General features: G+C 28.9%; 1 protein-coding gene across 2 annotated transcripts; it reads right to left on the reverse strand.

Annotated features, from left to right (window-relative positions):
* Window positions 1–6,186: 6,186 nt before the first annotated feature.
* Window positions 6,187–8,835, reverse strand: LOC114381091 (homeobox-leucine zipper protein ATHB-6-like). Of its 2 annotated transcripts, XM_028340275.1 has the most exons (4): window positions 8,687–8,835; window positions 8,163–8,536; window positions 7,652–8,028; window positions 6,717–7,223 (listed from the first exon to the last, which is right to left on the reverse strand). In XM_028340275.1, the coding sequence occupies exons 2-4, from the start codon at window positions 8,227–8,229 to the stop codon at window positions 6,723–6,725; spliced, it is 945 nt and encodes a 314-aa protein (XP_028196076.1). In that variant the 5' UTR covers window positions 8,230–8,536; window positions 8,687–8,835; the 3' UTR covers window positions 6,717–6,722. The 2 variants fall into 2 exon arrangements, with proteins under 2 accessions (XP_028196075.1, XP_028196076.1); XM_028340274.1 differs by having other exon boundaries at window positions 6,187–7,223; window positions 8,163–8,825.
* Between the last annotated feature and the right edge of the window lie 8,361 nt (window positions 8,836–17,196).

Consider the following 17,196-nt stretch of genomic DNA (forward strand, 5'->3'; position numbering starts at 1 on the left):
ATATAAATTTGATTCCATTTCCATACGACCCCCAGTTAAAAAAATGAAAGGTATTGATGGACTATATATGCTTTATTTCGAAGGTGGCAATATACAATTTGGGGAGTAGAACAGATATTTGTATCTGCGCACATAGAAGTGATCAAGTTTATTCGGTGTGTCCAAACAAAAACAGAAAAAATGTTCAATTTCTACGTGATGCTGACCCGTTTGAATTTGACATGTTCCATTCCATGTATTCAATGGTAAGGGACCCATATCACATGGCTCTACCAATATACGGCATCCAAGAGAGGACCCACACATTCTTTCTTTCTTTTAATAATGCTTTTGCTTCGGTGGTACCGCACCTATAGTTACTCCTGCAATTGCAAACATAGTAAATAATTAAGACCTTTTTAAATATTTTTACAAGTTTTCATTATTTGGCCAATTATGGAATAAATCTTTGATTTGATTTGATGTTTAATTACATTTCTCGTCTGTTTTTAAGAATATATTGTGAGATGATCAATCCTACAGACATTACTGCATAAATCCAACGTGTTGCGAATAAGGTTATATCCTTTGATTTGCAGTTGCATGTAATAATATATATATATAGTCTATTTTCTAAAAGAGAGTGTGCAAAAGCAATTGAAATTGCAGAAGCTTGGAACGAGTCCATGTTTTGTTTTGTTTTCTATAGATGGCCTGCTAAGTGCTAACAAACATCCCCAGTTCCATATTACATCATTATCGTAATGATAATTACAAAATTTAACGTAATCTGACGGACGCTGAGGTCCCACCTCTCCAAGTTGGAGGACCTGTTGAGCTCACACTCAGTTCTCATAGCCATCCTAAAGGTAGTGCTTCTGCCCTCATCATGTCACCGTTTACGTTATTTCTTTGTTACCTTCCATATCAAAATAAGAATATTTTTTTTTATAAAACTTCTAGAAAGAGCCGTTATGTGATTAGTCTCAATTGGGCTTTTTAAAGTAAGGTTTTCAATTCCGGTATTATAAGTAGAAAAGATTATTAGGACAAGAGATCAAATTCTATGTGTTTATAGAGTAACAACAATTTACAATATATTACATGTAACTCGTGAATTGAAATGATTTTGGCTTAAAATTTTAGTCCTTATAATTTAGTAAATTGATTTGATCCATTAATTTTTAGTCCCTAGATGATATATATATATATATATATATATATATATATATATATATATATATATATATATATATATATATTACGGATAAAAATATATTTAAGTCTTATTTTTAAAAGGTTTAATTTAATTTCTTTATTTTTTTTAATTTCTCATTAGGTTTTTAATTTTTAAAATGGATTTGATTTCATCTCATTTTTTTAACAAAAAATGCCGGAAGAAAAAGGAGATAAAAATGAAGTCGTTTTAAAAAAATAAAGAATCTCATTAAACATTTTAAAACTACATAAACTAAATTGAACTTAAAAAATAAATTAAAGGACAAAAATAGTAATTAAATTTAAAAATTAAAAAGGATATAATAATAAAATTAGTATAAATTTATTCTTTCTTTTTTATTTCTTATAATTTTTTATATTTATTTTGAAAAATTATTTTATAGAAATAATACTTATTTTTTATATGTATGATTTTTTATTATACATATATAAGTAAAAAAAAAATCTAGTGGAGGCCATTGCCCCTACACCACTATAGGTGGATCCATTCCTGGTCTCAAACATAAAGTGCGTAGAGGCTAATGTATGCATATCGGATAATGCTCCGACCTAAAGGATACACAACCATCGAGCCTCAAGCACCAAGTGCGTAGAAACTGCGTATGAGGATCAAATAACGATTCAACCCTGAGGGTACACAATCCTTGAACTCCAAGCACAAAGCGCGTAGAAGCTGAGGTATGAGGATCAAATAATGATTTGACCTAGAGGGTACACAACCCTCAAGTCTCAAGTCTCAAGCATAGAGTGCGTAGAGGCTAGAGTATGAAGATCAAATAACAATTTGACCTAGAGAGTACACAACCCTCAAGCACAAGGTGCATTAATACTTAATTATGGCAAATGAACTTTGACCCTTGAGCATAAGGTGAATACAAGTTAAATTATTGGTATCGAACTATCTGATCTGGAGGACACACAATCCTTGAGTCTCAAATACAAGGTGCATAGAGGCTAAATCCTGGAGTTCAGGTAATGATCCAACTCGAAGGACACAAGAACTAAAGAATAAAGATTTCTTTTAACCAATATCATTACAATACTTATTAAAAATCAATAAATTAAATAGAAAGATTTATTTATTAGTTGGGAGAGTGTGTTGCAACAATTCTTAATAAAAAATATTACTTTTAATTCTTTAACAAAAACATATATTAAAATTTTATATTAATATTAATAATACATAAAAAATTAATTTTTATATTTTCTAAAACTAGTTTGTTTGTTCATTTTAGCCTTGTTCATTTTACCATTTATAAAATTATTTCTTTTCTAACTATATTTTAACTAACAATCTAACTTATTTTTATTTCTTTTCCTCAACCAATTTATCCTCTACCAAACCAACTATTTAAGTGTATGTTTGGTAGGTACTTAAATTGCTGCAACACCTTTTCCAATATAAATTTAACAGACAAAAATAAAAGACAAATAGTAATAGGTGTCATTAAAGTATTGATTAAAAATTAAAATTAAAATATTTTTATTGAAATACGTAAAATTTTAATTTTTATTAATTTTTTATGCATTCCCTTATTATTTTTGTAATAAATATTTTTTTCATTTAATTTTTAACCAATACACTAAAGATAGTAATTAACAAAATCCAAAATAAAATAAAAGTAAGAATGAATTACGGTAACACTCTCATATCTATTCTAATTACACATATATTTCGTTTTTTTTTTACCTTACAAAAAATTCTTTAACCTTTTGTTATTCCTTGCACTCGCACCCCTTAATCCCTTAACACGGTTAGTCAGCTAACTCCAATATATCATGTGCTCATCACATGTCTTTTAATGAATTCATTTTTGTTTAAATTGCCCTTTTCTTCTTCTTTGTGAGCACTTAATAAAAGGATTGAAGAAAAAAAAATTAAATTGTAGCAAGAACAAGTTCAAACCGAGGAAGAAAATCTAGAAATCCTAAAGCATCCAAACTCAACTCCCAATTTCTACAAATTGAAACAATAAATAAAAGACCACATCATACAATTTAATTAGCAAAATAATTATTATCTTTCATCAACACCATCTTTTAAGTGTGTAATCACGCATCAACATTGATAAATTAATGTTTGGACAGTACTCTCAAAACAACACAGCCCAGAAGTTACAAAAAGTTGATTCTTCCATAGAAAAGTAAAATCTTATTAATCAGACTTTATGGCATCATCATACTAGAGGTACTCTCCTACAAAAATGAAGAAATTATTGATAAACTTCATGGCTGAGTCGTTATGCCCAATAACAACGGTGGTTCCACTAGTCGCATATGTAATTAAAATAAATCTAAGAGAGGATTAGTATAATTTTTACTCTAAAAGTAAAAACAAGAATGCTGATTCCTTAGGAACGTAATACGTGCAATCACCGTACACGTGCATGATGAATCGGTTCAAGATATACAATACAACATGTACTTCACTTATCTTATGCAAGGTCGAGAAAGTTAGCACAGCGCCATGTGCATTCTGCAACGGATATCAGAAGAAACCGATGCCAAAGCCCACAATAAAATTATTTCTTTACTTTTTCCATTTCCTTTTTTAAATTAAACAGATAAAATAAGAAAAGAAAGACAACTTGCTTTTGCAAGAAAAGAAGGAACTACGTGGCCAGCAATCAATGGCTGATATAGAAAAAACCAACAAAAAATACCTTCTATCCTCGAAATTGGAAATTTTGGTGTCCCTTGTGTTTTTTTTTAGTGGTTTAGTTTCGGGAGTAATATTTTATTTTATTACTAAAATAAAACACAGAAAAACACCTTAAATCGTACGTTACGAAACACTAGAAAGCTGCGGCTCCTGTCAGACACGTTAATGCGGGATCAAATCATCTGGCACTTCTTTTAAGGGACGTTCTCTTTAATCATCTTTTGTCTTTTTCGTTTAAGCATTGAATTTGGCGAAGGATCTTATTAATCGATGTAAGTCAGATGAGGGAATCAGGGAATGTTCTTAAAAATATACTGTAAATAAACTGAATTAATAATGTTTTAATAAAAAAAATTGTAATAAATTTTAACTGATACTATTTCAAGAGTATTATTTACTATTTTTATTTAAAATAAAGTACATAAATATTATTTCCTTCATATTATGTTCTTCGTATTTTTAGATAATATAACTAATTGTGATAAAAAAATTTTACAGTTATTATTATTAAAAAATAGAGTATAATTATAAATTTATTTCAGTATCTCTATTAAATATCAATATATAAAAACATAAAACAAATAGAATACTGAAATAATATATTTATATAAGTCGAGTCAATCAATGTTTCATTGTTTTTAATGTATTGATTTAAAAAATATTTTTATTAAACGTCAGGTATGAAGTATATTCAAAATATCAATACTAATAATTTTCGAGTTTTTTTAAAAAAAAAAGTTAATTAACGCTTTAAAAATACTTGTTAGAGTAAGAATATTACTTGTTAAGATTAATGCATTTGTATTTTTATATATATTTCTATTAATTAACAGAGGCTAAATCAACGAAATTTAGTCTACCGGATAAAGGTTAATTCCTTATATTTAATGTAGTAGTGAACTAAGGTTTAAAATTTTTGCTAAAAAAAAGTGACAACATTTAAGGTCCAATGGTTCCCAAATAAGACTACTAAAAGAAATGTATACATGTAGAAAACAATAAATAAATAAATAAATAAATAAATAACGGAGCCTAAGCTGCCCGAAATTCATGCACCTTGAAACTCGACAAGATTCTGAGCAAATGGACTACAAAAAAATTGAGTTGCTGCTGCTGTGTTGATAAGTTTTGGTGACCACACTCCAGTTTTGGACCAACTATACTCCTTCGTACAAATAAAGACAGAGTTTAATTAATACAGGAAACCCACATCAATACATACTTGGGGAATCTAACGTTGTGGTATTTATTTTTTAATTAATAAAACGAAATAAAATAAGGTGGCTAGGATCATAATATAAGTTAAAACATGAAGAGAATAAGTAGAACAAATTTATTTCTTCAAAAATAAAAAAGTAGAACAAATTTACATTTGACGTCGTTTGAAACATTAATAAATGAGTGAATACTTTCTAAATTTATATGCAACTTGAAAGTTAATTGATGCTTACAAAAATTGAATATTAATTGATCCTTTTTATTTAGAGAAATATTAATTGATCCTAAAATTGATAAAATAGTAAAGTAGTCCTCAAACTAATGTATTATGAACCCAAATGATTGAAGTAATGATATAAGATTTCATTATATTCACATAAATAAAAATGATTTATTTAATTGAAAAATTCGTCATTTGATTCTTATTTTACGTAAAATTTTCTTGAATTAATAATATTCATACACTATGAAAAATATTAATTTTTAACCTAATGGATTTGAGATACATATGATCTCTCTTACCCATGAAAAAATATTTATATTATGAATCAATCTAATCCGAAAATTATAATGGTCATTTAAACTAATTCTTAAAATAAATAAAGTTGCACAATAGTCTCTCAAATTACCAATTATGAATCAATTTAGTTTCTAAAATTGTAATAATCGGTTAAATTGTCTTTAAAATTAAACAAAAACAATTGCACTATTTTATCACCTAATATATAAAATTTTGTAAATTATATTCCTTTTTGTGTGTGCAATTTTTCCTTAAATTTTATATTTTCACAAATTTTATCTTAATATAAGTTAACTATCCACTATTTTTAGAGTTTCTAGCATAAATTGCTCCTAAAATATAATTAGAGGCAAGATTCATGTTTAAATTAAAGTTTGCTAATATAAATTTAAATAAAAAGTATGTTATAATCTCAAGTTTGATAAAAAAAAATGTTTAGTATAATATGATTTATGTTTGATTTTTTTTTCAAAAATATGTTGATAAAATAAATTTTATTTGAATGATATACTAATAACAAAAATATTTTTACTTGACACGACTAATGAATAAACAATGTCAATGGAAATGAACATTAAAAAACAACTCATATGTTGCCTCCAACTCAAATTCAGTTTAGTAGCAATTGTTGGTGAAAAAAAATACTTTTACAGGAAAAGGATAATCAATCATAAACACTAGTAAACTGAGTTCAGTGAGGCAAAAGGATATTGTTTAACAGATTTATAATTTTTTTTTTCGTTTTCTGTTTGATAAAGTACTACATCGTTATTCTATACTTGAATTGAAATTTGTTTTTTACAGCATGGTTTGCTTTACGATTGAATAATTATTGATATTACCCACGATCGAGAGTAATAATTAACCTTAATCGTCATCCTTCATCTCCGACCCCACGCCATGCAGCCATTGATCTCTGTTCTCTCTTTCGTAACTCTATCTTCTGCACAGTGTTTCATTTTCTACCTTCAAGCAGCCTCTGTTGGCAAGTGGCAACCTTTTTTTACAACTTTTACCTCAATGAGCAGTGTTCAACACAACCGTTCAACATATTAAACAAAAATTTCTGAAAGCGGTTTCCAATTTTCCCATGTTTCTTCTATCTCAGCTCCACTGTTCTGGACAGTACCATTGCAGGGTCGGTGCTTGTTCATCGGAGAAGAAATTGCAGGCCTCATCGGCGCTCAAGAAATTGTGCTCCTCCGTCTTCACGTACTGCGCGTGATGATACGGTTTCTGGAACTGAAAACAGTTCATCGAAGACGGCAAGTACATGGTGTCTTCGTTCAAGATCGCGCTTGATCCGTCGCTGTCGGAAGAACCGTCTTTCATGAAGTCCACTTGCAAGAGCGATGCTGCGGCGGATCCTCCGACGACACAGTCGTCGCTGTTGTTGTTGAAACATTCGTAATTCAAGTGGTCCTCCTCCGACGACTCCGAACTAGGATTAATGTTCGAGGTTTCAGAAGGTGGGTCACTCTTACTTTGTTCCATCGTTTTCTCTTCTGAGTCTGCAGGCATCGTTGTTATCTCTTCTTCCTTCACCGAAACACCGCTTCCTGCTGTGTTCTCTTCTTGCAGCAGCCTCGATTTCAATTCCTTTATCTGCAAACACAATCCAATTTCAAAATCCACTCACTCTCAACTAACACTATATACACTATGAGAGTATTGAGTTGATTGAGTTTTTTTTAGATCACGGTTTTACACTTAATTTAGAGATAATCAAATATAAATTTTTCTTGTTAAATAAATCGTTTCTCAACAAAAGTTTTTCTTTATTATTAAAAAGAAATTAGATTAAGAGAAGAAAGCTCTTAATTAGAAAACTACTGATCATTTCAAGCATGAGGTTAAATCCATCGAGCATAGTTTCTAGATTGAAAGGCACGACCCAGAAAAAAAATTAATAGGAAAATTCAGCATGAAGTTTGTTTTCTCACTCAAAATTCACCTATACTTTTTAATTTAAAATTAATTAGACTCAAAATCAATTCTTCTAAATATTATACTATGTTGTATTATTATTCTACCTGCTTTCGTAAGGCTTCGTTGTCCTGATTGAGGGTGCCAAAGTTAAGCTTAAGAGCATCATAATTGGCTTTGAGGACACCATAATCTCTCTCCAATTGTTTGGTTTTCCATCTGGCTCGGCGGTTTTGGAACCAAACGGCTACTTGTCTAGGTTGCAACCCAAGTTCTTGGGCAAGCTTGACCTTCCTCTCAGGTTCAAGCTTGTTTTCAACCTCAAAGTTCTTCTCCAAAGCCTTCACTTGTTCCACACTTAGTCGACGCTTCTTCTCAGATTGATGCCCCGGTTCTTCAACACACCCTTCCTCGTCGAGTCCGTCCAACATCGATCGGAACTCCCTGCCATACATGTGGTGGCTGTTCCTCGGACTATGTTCCTCTAAACCAATGCAAATTAAATCAGACATCATCATTATTAGTATAACCAACATAAAACATGGATCTTGGATCTGTGTCTGAATTTTAAAAAACAAAAACCAATATTTAAAAAGTGTGAATGAATTAATTAAGCACCTGTTGATGATGATGGAAAAATTGTCATGAGGGCAGTGGAAGAATCTGAGCTGTTAAGTCTCTTCATGAGTGGGAAAGATGGGATCTTATTGTTGTAAGAAGAAGAAGAAGAAGAAGAAGAAGAAGAAGTAAGCCTTTAATGATTGATCCAGTTTATTGTTGTTAGCAGTCAATGTCGTCTTTAAGATCTCTCCAAAGAAAGCTGATGAGAAGACAAGGTTTTTTTCACTCAAAAGGAACCATCGAAAAAGAACTGCTAGTCTCGTGTATTAAATTACAGCACCAATATTTACAGTCTTGTAAGCAGCTATACAAGTACCATTTATCTCCATCAACACCCCTTTGTCCTTGCTTTCTCACCACTTCTTCTCCCTCTTCACCCATCAAATAATTCATAAAATACAAAACAATACCAAACAGATTTATCTCTACACAAAACAAAACAAAATAAAAAGCACAACAAGAAGCTACTAATTTTTCCTTAGGTGAATCATTCTACATGGTTAAAAAGTAAGAGAGAGTACAAGTATTGGTTCTTCTACGATGATGAGGAAACTAGCTAGAGAGTGAATGAGAGGGAATAGTGAAAGGTTAGAGAATGAGATATGAATAATGGTGGTGTGGTGGGTTTGGAGTGAGTGATGAGTAGTTTCACATCCCGGTAGAGTTTCTGAATTGCACTCGCTTTATATAAACCCAACCGGGGTTAGAATCTGACTGGGGTTAGGTGATGGGTTGCTACTGCGGTTAGCTTTCAAATGAAAATGAACCCAAATTCAATCCAAATGCAACTTTCGGTTCACCGGTGCTTCCGGTTTTTTCGACCGTTTAGTGACGGTGATATTTCTTCAGGTTAGACCCTAACAAGTACTTAATTAATTGTTAATTGGTTGTATATAAAATATATTATGCGTGCATTCGTAAACGGCTCGGCTTTCGACGGCGCGGTCCCATGAACTAAGCTGGCCCAAGATTTGGGTTTCGTCAGCGTATCACGCTCCTAGCAGGAAATTTTTTTTAAGTATTCTGATTTTTGAGAGTGATATTAACTTATTAAAAATTATCATAAAATAGTTTATATTCAACTAAATATTAAAAAACATAGATCACTGCCTTGTCTGGCTGAGCGATGTTAGAGTAGACACAAAACTAATTTTAGTCAGGGATGATTGATTATCTTTAATCTGATTTTTCTTTTTAATTTTTTTTCATTTATAAGATTCAAATTCAAGATCTTATTTTTCGTTTTAATATCGCTTTAATTTTTCGTCTACGATACCTACTAAGGACAGTACAAGATCGTGGAGGTCAGTCTCAACCCATCTCTTGTTGGTATGATAAAATACAATAATGTTTTCATGATAAACAAGAATCTCTAATTTTTTTTACAACAAATGCTATCTTTAAAATTAGGAGAAAAATAAAAAGAAATAATAAAACCTAGTTTTTTTTGGTTTAGACCTATTTTATGAAAATAATTTCGCTCGAATCTTGTTGGATAATTATGACAATAAACTTATCTTTCGAGTATTTAATTTACTTAAGATTTTAACTCAACACATTCGGTAACAAGGCCGTGCCAAACGATTTACATTCACACGATGATATAACAAATACAAGTATAATTGTAAAAGTGAAATAGAATACATTGTTTAATAGATAGAAATAACAGAAAAATGAATAGAGAAAAAATATTTCTCCTTATTTAAATAAGACAGAAAATTAAACAAATAAATAAACTACTTATATAAAAAAATATTTTTATACTAATTAAGAAAATAAAGTTAACTAAAATCTTAAACACTTTATTCTATTATGTTTTTCTTAACGTTAAATTACTTCATCTCATAAAAAAAACATGAAATAACTTCATGAAATTTTAATAGAATTTAAAGAGAGGAGGCAAGGAGTTGAAGATATTAATACGCTTGTTAATAAAGTTTTGTAAATATTGGGATTTTATTAAAAAAATGTGTAATACATGTATTATAAAAACATATGATATAATTACACAAATTTTTTAAGTATAATTTCCTTTAAAAAAAGTGTAACTTTTTTTTATTAAATATTCGTTAGACGACTAATATTTTAATTATAAATATCATGGAAAAGTCCATGAATTAAGTATTTTAAATCCACTAAGTTGTGAAGATAGTTCATTTTCTTAATTCTGTTTTCACAACTTAAAATTTTTACGTCAGTAGATTTATAAGAATTTTTAGCTTTAGTTTTCATATGAGTGTTTTTTGTATTTTTTAGTGTTTCACAATAATTGTAAAATATATTATTATCCATGAATATGAGCTTCTTTGAATTTTCTAAGTATTTAGGGATAAATTTACCATTTTGTCTCTAAGTTAAGTAATGGTTTAATTACCCATATAATCTCTATAGTTTTTAAATTTATTATTTTTAATTCTTATAGTTAATAATAAGTAATTTTTTTAGTTCATAAAATTTATATTTTAATTATCAAAAGGTTTTTATCGTTAAAAATTTTTAATTAACGGAGTTAAAAAAATTAACCCTTTTAAAAATTAAAATATAAACTTAAAAATTAAAAAAATTCACTTATTAATTATAAGAATTAAAAAGAATAAATTTAGAAATAAGTAATTTAACCTTAACTAATTTACTAATATTTAACTTACTAATATTTAACTTTTTTAAGTCCTTCTTTTTGGGAACTTGTTTTAAGTCAGTTTATTTAAGGGACTTGTTTTAAGTCCCTAAAAATTCAAGTTTGTGCCTAAATAAATTATATTAAATAAATTTAAATATTTAAAATTTAAAATTCCAATTCTATCCTTTATTTAACATATATATTTATTTTAGACTTCCACACTCGTCTTCAATCACTTTTTTCTACTTTATAAATTTTAAAAAACGTACTAGTTTATTAAAAGCAATTTAATCACCTTTAAAATCTTAATCTTGCTGAACTTGAGTTAATATAAATTTGTGAGCCACTGTTTTGTTAAATACTTAATCTGGACAGTCTTTTCATAAATTATCCCAGTAACCACAAAATAATAATTACATATTTACATTCTATTATCCAGCAACTTATTTTTATGGTTGATGTCTCTTTTCTATGTAAGTATTAATTTATCTGCTTAATCATACCTAGGGGTATTATAGAAAAAATAGTTTAAAAATCATAAAATGACTATTATTTTGGAATAAAAACAAAAGCTGACTATTATTTTGAAATTGAGAAAGTATTAACTTCACTAGTTACAAAACTTATTCCTTGACAAAAAAATGTTATTTGTAAAAGATTTTGTAGTGTTTTCGCTTTTAATAAAGCAAAGAAAACCCAATTTAAACCAAACAATTTTTCTTCGAAAACAAATTCAATCCAATTATTGGAATGGTTGGATAGGACTTGGCTAGTTTAATATAGAAATTTAATTGGAGATGGAGATAAAGATAAAAGGATGGAAATTTGAAATGATTAAGAGAATTTTTTTTTTTGGCCACTTATGAAAGTAGTGTATAAAATGTATATCTAAAAGTGATAAAAATTGAAAAATTGAAATATTTTATTGACAGAATAAAAAATAAGTGCCTCATTGTTTAAAGTGTGCATTCTAATTTATAATATAAAAGTATATTAAACTTTTTTTCCTGAACACAACCATAAATATAATTATTTTACGTCACTTAATTACAAAATTTTGATACTACATTTCATAACTAAACTATGTAATAAATTTATTCCTCTAAAAAATGTAATAATTTTATACATAGCCCGGGACTTATCTAAATTGTGAAGTTTAGGAGCAGCTTTTGTCACAATATAACACACACACATATATATAAATATTATCTTAAAAATGCATACATATAAATATTGTCCCACAATTTAAAATTTCTGAGTTCTTTATTGATTATAACTCGAGTACATGATGACTCATCGAGTACGATAAATCGTGGCTGAACATCAAGGGCATCTACAAGAGATTCCATAGAATATGGATGATGTTCAGCTTGCCAAATCATTATTTTGTTCTTTCTCAAGAAATAATATTGTACTTTTTCTTTTCTTATTGTGACACATATTGTACTTGGATTTTAATTTTTTTTTCTTAAATGTTCGCATTCTAAGAGGAAAAAAAATCTGTTAAAGTACCACCTAATCTTTATATTATATATATATATATATATATATACGGGTTAAAGTACCACCTAATCAAATAAAAATTCCCACTGGTTCGTACTAATTCGACCTGTAGAAGCAATGGTTAATTAACTAGTCATTGAGTTAAAATAAAATAAGTATTTTTTGAAGCGAGGCTGCTTCCCGTGACTATTTTTTTAGATCCTTACTCACACAGTTCACAGGATATTTTGCTCGGCTAACTTGTGATCCATTGGAGAAAGCCATGAAACCCATATATGACTATGAGGGATCAATCAAGATCATGCCAAGAAAAAAACAAAAGATCAACTTCATAATTACTAATGAGAAAAAATGTGATATAATTAGAGTGTAAAAAGTTTTATACAGTCATTCAATTACAATTCATCATATATGATAGGATAAATTTATAGATTTTTAAAATAATTTTTATAAATAATTCAAACGATAATTTATTATTAAATAATTATATAAAATCATATTATATTATCGGTATATAACCATAATAATCATTATTAATTCCTTCATTTCACCGTACTTTTTCACATATTATCTTACTAGTTGTCATTGTGGGTCAACCCACTCAACTCATCCTTGCAAAAAGTGTTCAACACGTGGACAAATCTAACTTGACTCATTTTTTTGTGAGACTATAAAAATTCATTTGGGTTCAATTTACCTCAAGTTGGCAGATTAAACGGATTATTTTACTATAAATAAAAAATAAAATAAAAATCATTTTTTAAATACATACATTGGAATAATAAAAAAATGAGCATAAAGAAAACATATAATTACAATAAAAATAAGCTGTCTAGGCTCTTATTAACAATTAAATCGTGACACTTGAACAAAACATTAAAATAAAAGAAAAGTAGATCAATTCAGTTCATCACGAGTTCAACATCAATAAATCAAGTTCTAAATGAGTTAGGTAATTTTTTTTCTTATAATTGAAGTGAGCTAATTTTTATCAATCCAATTCAACTCCAACATGTGGTTAACTAATTTTGACTCAAGAGTTTTCACTCACTTTATTATAAATATATTATACCATCCACCAACTTATTTTTGAGGTTGGTCTCTCTAAATTAATCATATCTAGGAGTATTGTTGAAAAAATAACTTAAAAAAAATCAAAGGACAATTATTTTGGAACAAATAAAAAAAACTAAAAAGATTTTTATTTTGGAACGAAGATAATTAGGAGTACTATTATTTTTTATTTCCTACAAACTTCTTACAATTTCAGCCATATATATATATTATTTTGACATAACCAGATGGTATTCAAACCTATGAAAAGATGAAGTGCTTTTCAAACATTTTTGAACTGCTATTTACTTTGGTATAACCAGATGCTATCTAGACCTTCGCACTAGATCAGATCAGACTATCAAATAAAGGATAAAATGTTCCCAAATATTGTTACTACTCTATATTCAAATGATCCCACAAACTATATTAAGAAGCAAGAATACTGAATCACTCACACCGAATAACATTTGCTTCGATCAAAGCTATAAATATGATGCATAGGAAACCTATAATTTCATGGGTTTGGTTGCATTTCCTCATACGTAGAAATTTCTTATTTTTACACACACCCACGTTCCCTAAACTCGTGGCACACACAAGTACTTGTAAAATCCGTGTATTAATTCCAACTTTCACAGACATAACATAACTAGTACTGTCAGCTCAGCTGTACTAATGTGTTTCCATTCCAACGTCTCTTATCCTACGCAATTCAAGGGCAGTTGCCGACCAGTGACAGACAAGCATGAATGAATGGGAGAGGGAAATTAATGTTAGTTTCGGCATAAAAAGTATATATGCCCATCACTCCTCATACAAAATCAAAGTTAAAATGTGACACAACTTTTATGTATGAGTTAAATGACAACAACACGTGTGAGGTGGGCTCATAATGCAGTACAGAAATTAACTCAAGGAAAAAGGCACTGTTCTGTTTTGAATAAGTTGTTTGTGTGTGACCATGTGCAGTTGCTGCACATTAAAATTTGAGGTTGAAGGGTTACCATGTCCATGAAGGACGCGCGGGACAAGCATGTCCCCAGTTGTATGCAGCCAGAGGGAAAAGCCACGCCATGTGTTTATCAGTGTTTGAATTTTTTTTAACCATTTTAATAATATGGAGTATTTATTATTGATTTTGTTGATAATTAATTTCCGTCCAAGAACCTGAACATTTTTAATGAAATTTTCTCTTTCAAACAATTTTTTTTCATCCAAAAACTCAAATCCTAAACTTTGTTTGCCAACAACTTGGTGGTAGTGTGTTTAATTTGGATTTAACTCGTGATCCAAAATCAGGTTGAAATATAGCTAATATAATTTGAAGTAAAAGTTTTCATATTTTATTTCATATTAAAAAATTAATTGAGTCTAAGATTTTTTTTTTGGCAAAGAACACATAACTTTAATGGGATGTAATGTTGTTTAAAATGACACAAGTTAAGTTTAATAGTGATAAAGTTTTTCTATTAATATTTATCTCAATTATTTATTCAAAATTTGAAGTCGATATTACATGTTAAACTAAAACATCTTATGCTAATTTATTCACATAAAAAATTTAAATTTTACTACTTACGTGCTTGAACATTTAGATAATATTTAGCTTTACTACTTTTAGTAGTTTTTGAATCTAGAATTGATCTTCAAGTTAAAATAATTTAGATAATTCTTAAGTTACAAACAAAAAAATTATATTAACTTTTACTACTTACCTGCTTTAAAAATAAAAGCATTCAAATATAAACTACACCTCTTCAAATCAATTTTGACCAGCAAAAATAATTTTACAAGTACTTGTATAAAGACACACTATGTGGACCTACATGCATCATCCATTTAGTATTACTACTGATAAAATTAATAACTCTGTAACACAGCTTTTCTTTATGCCTTGGAAACTGAGCAAATTATTTTAAATATGCTGCAGTTCTTTCACATGTCACGAGCCCTCTGGTTATGTCACATGTGTATGTCTATATATATATATATATATATATATATATATATGTATATATATTAAATTAACTTGATCGAACCCTATCCTGTAAGGGATAATAGATAGTGGAATGTGTAGAAAAGCCTTCAACAATTCTGCAAACTCTGTCTGCATGGTGATTGGGCATGGGACATATTCATTGGTGTCGCTGACTTTCACAAAAAGTCTCTGAATAATACTGTTCGATTTTCCTAACACTAATTATTTCTCAATGGATATCCGAAGAATCTAACTTCTAAAGCAAGTTAACTTCTCTTTATATTTGGTTATTAATCATTCCCCACAAAAGCTGAAAAAGAATCTCAAACTATAAATAATTATGGGATAAAGATGCAGATGGTTTTCAACAAGCTAATGATTGAATCCATGACTAACACACAGTGAAATAATAATAATATTAAAAAAAACTGGATCGATCTTCTCTCAGTCAGGACAATATTTGAACTTTGTTGAGAATTTGCAGAAAAGGCACAAAGTTTGCTTAATTAGCCAGAAGAAATGGCATTGCCAAAAAGTAAGAGTCGGAAGGGATTCGCAAGTTGTGTTGGCATCTCAACGTGGAAAAAGTAATAATTATATTGATTTATCTGAGATGCAAATACCATTTTTGATTAATTCAGAAAAAGACTTTTCTACGAGTCTACGACATTTGACACTGCCAGGGCCATTCCCACCTCTGGCAAAAACATATATACATAGATGCTAGTGTCTAGAAATAAGGCAAGAAAAAATTTCATGTGATTTGAAACTAGGGCTTTACTAAATAATGTTTTAAAATTATGTTATATCTTTATACTTAATATTTTAAAATATAAAACATATTTAATTGTTTCTTTAATTTATTCAACTAGTATAATAATCTACAAAAATATATGGTAAGAAAATTTAAAATTTGTATTGAAATCACATTAAAAATCATGGTGAGAATCTATTAAAATATTTTTTTTATTTCTTAATGAATGTCATAAGACATTATAGTAGCATTTGTCTTGAAAATATGATTTTTGATTAAATATAAACACGCATTCAGGCCTCTTTGATGTAAGAAAACTAATATTTTAAATTTTGGTTTTATATATGTATTTTTTTATTTAATGTATTGACGAATTTCTTTAAACCAAATAATTTTAGTTTCATATTTCAACTGCTACTTCGATCTGTGAGTACTATTGACGTCCAACTTATATCAGTCATTCAGGCCTCTGGGTACCATTTACTATTGAAATATTTCAACCGTTACTTCCCCAATTCTGATTATTTAAATTAGCTATTAAACTAATTCTTAGGTTTAGATACACTTAAAACTTCCCACTTCTTTTCAAAGATGTGTTTCTCTACAAACTCAAAACAATTTATAACTTTACCAACACAGTCTGTGCAGTGGTGTCACTTAAGCATATAGTTAAGAATTCAATTTACAATATATATATACAAAATAACATTTGTTGTGAGATACAGGTCCTTTAAATAGATTTCTGTGCAAGGATCAATATCAGATTTTCGACCAAGAAATACTTGGGCACCGAAAAAAAATCAGTTTATCAGTGTCGTAGCTGAATTTATGGCCATATGAGTCTGAAATTTGTTCTATTCGATCGACAACCAGCTAAGGCAGGACCCACAACCGCGCGAACACCATACCCCGTAAAACTCTAGCGAGTGCCAATATCTCCAAATTGGAACTGCATCCATTGGAACATTCAAGACAAGACAGGAGGTTCCATAAGTTTAAGGCAATCAATGTTTCTCCCAGCCTTATAATATGCCAAAATCGTTAACTTATTATCATTATTTTTTGAGAAGGCTATTTATATTCTCTTGGTGTCAAATCGTTAACTTAAATTATATAGATG

Source organism: Glycine soja, chromosome 13 (genome assembly GCF_004193775.1).
Source record: "Glycine soja cultivar W05 chromosome 13, ASM419377v2, whole genome shotgun sequence".
NCBI lineage: Eukaryota > Viridiplantae > Streptophyta > Magnoliopsida > Fabales > Fabaceae > Glycine > Glycine soja.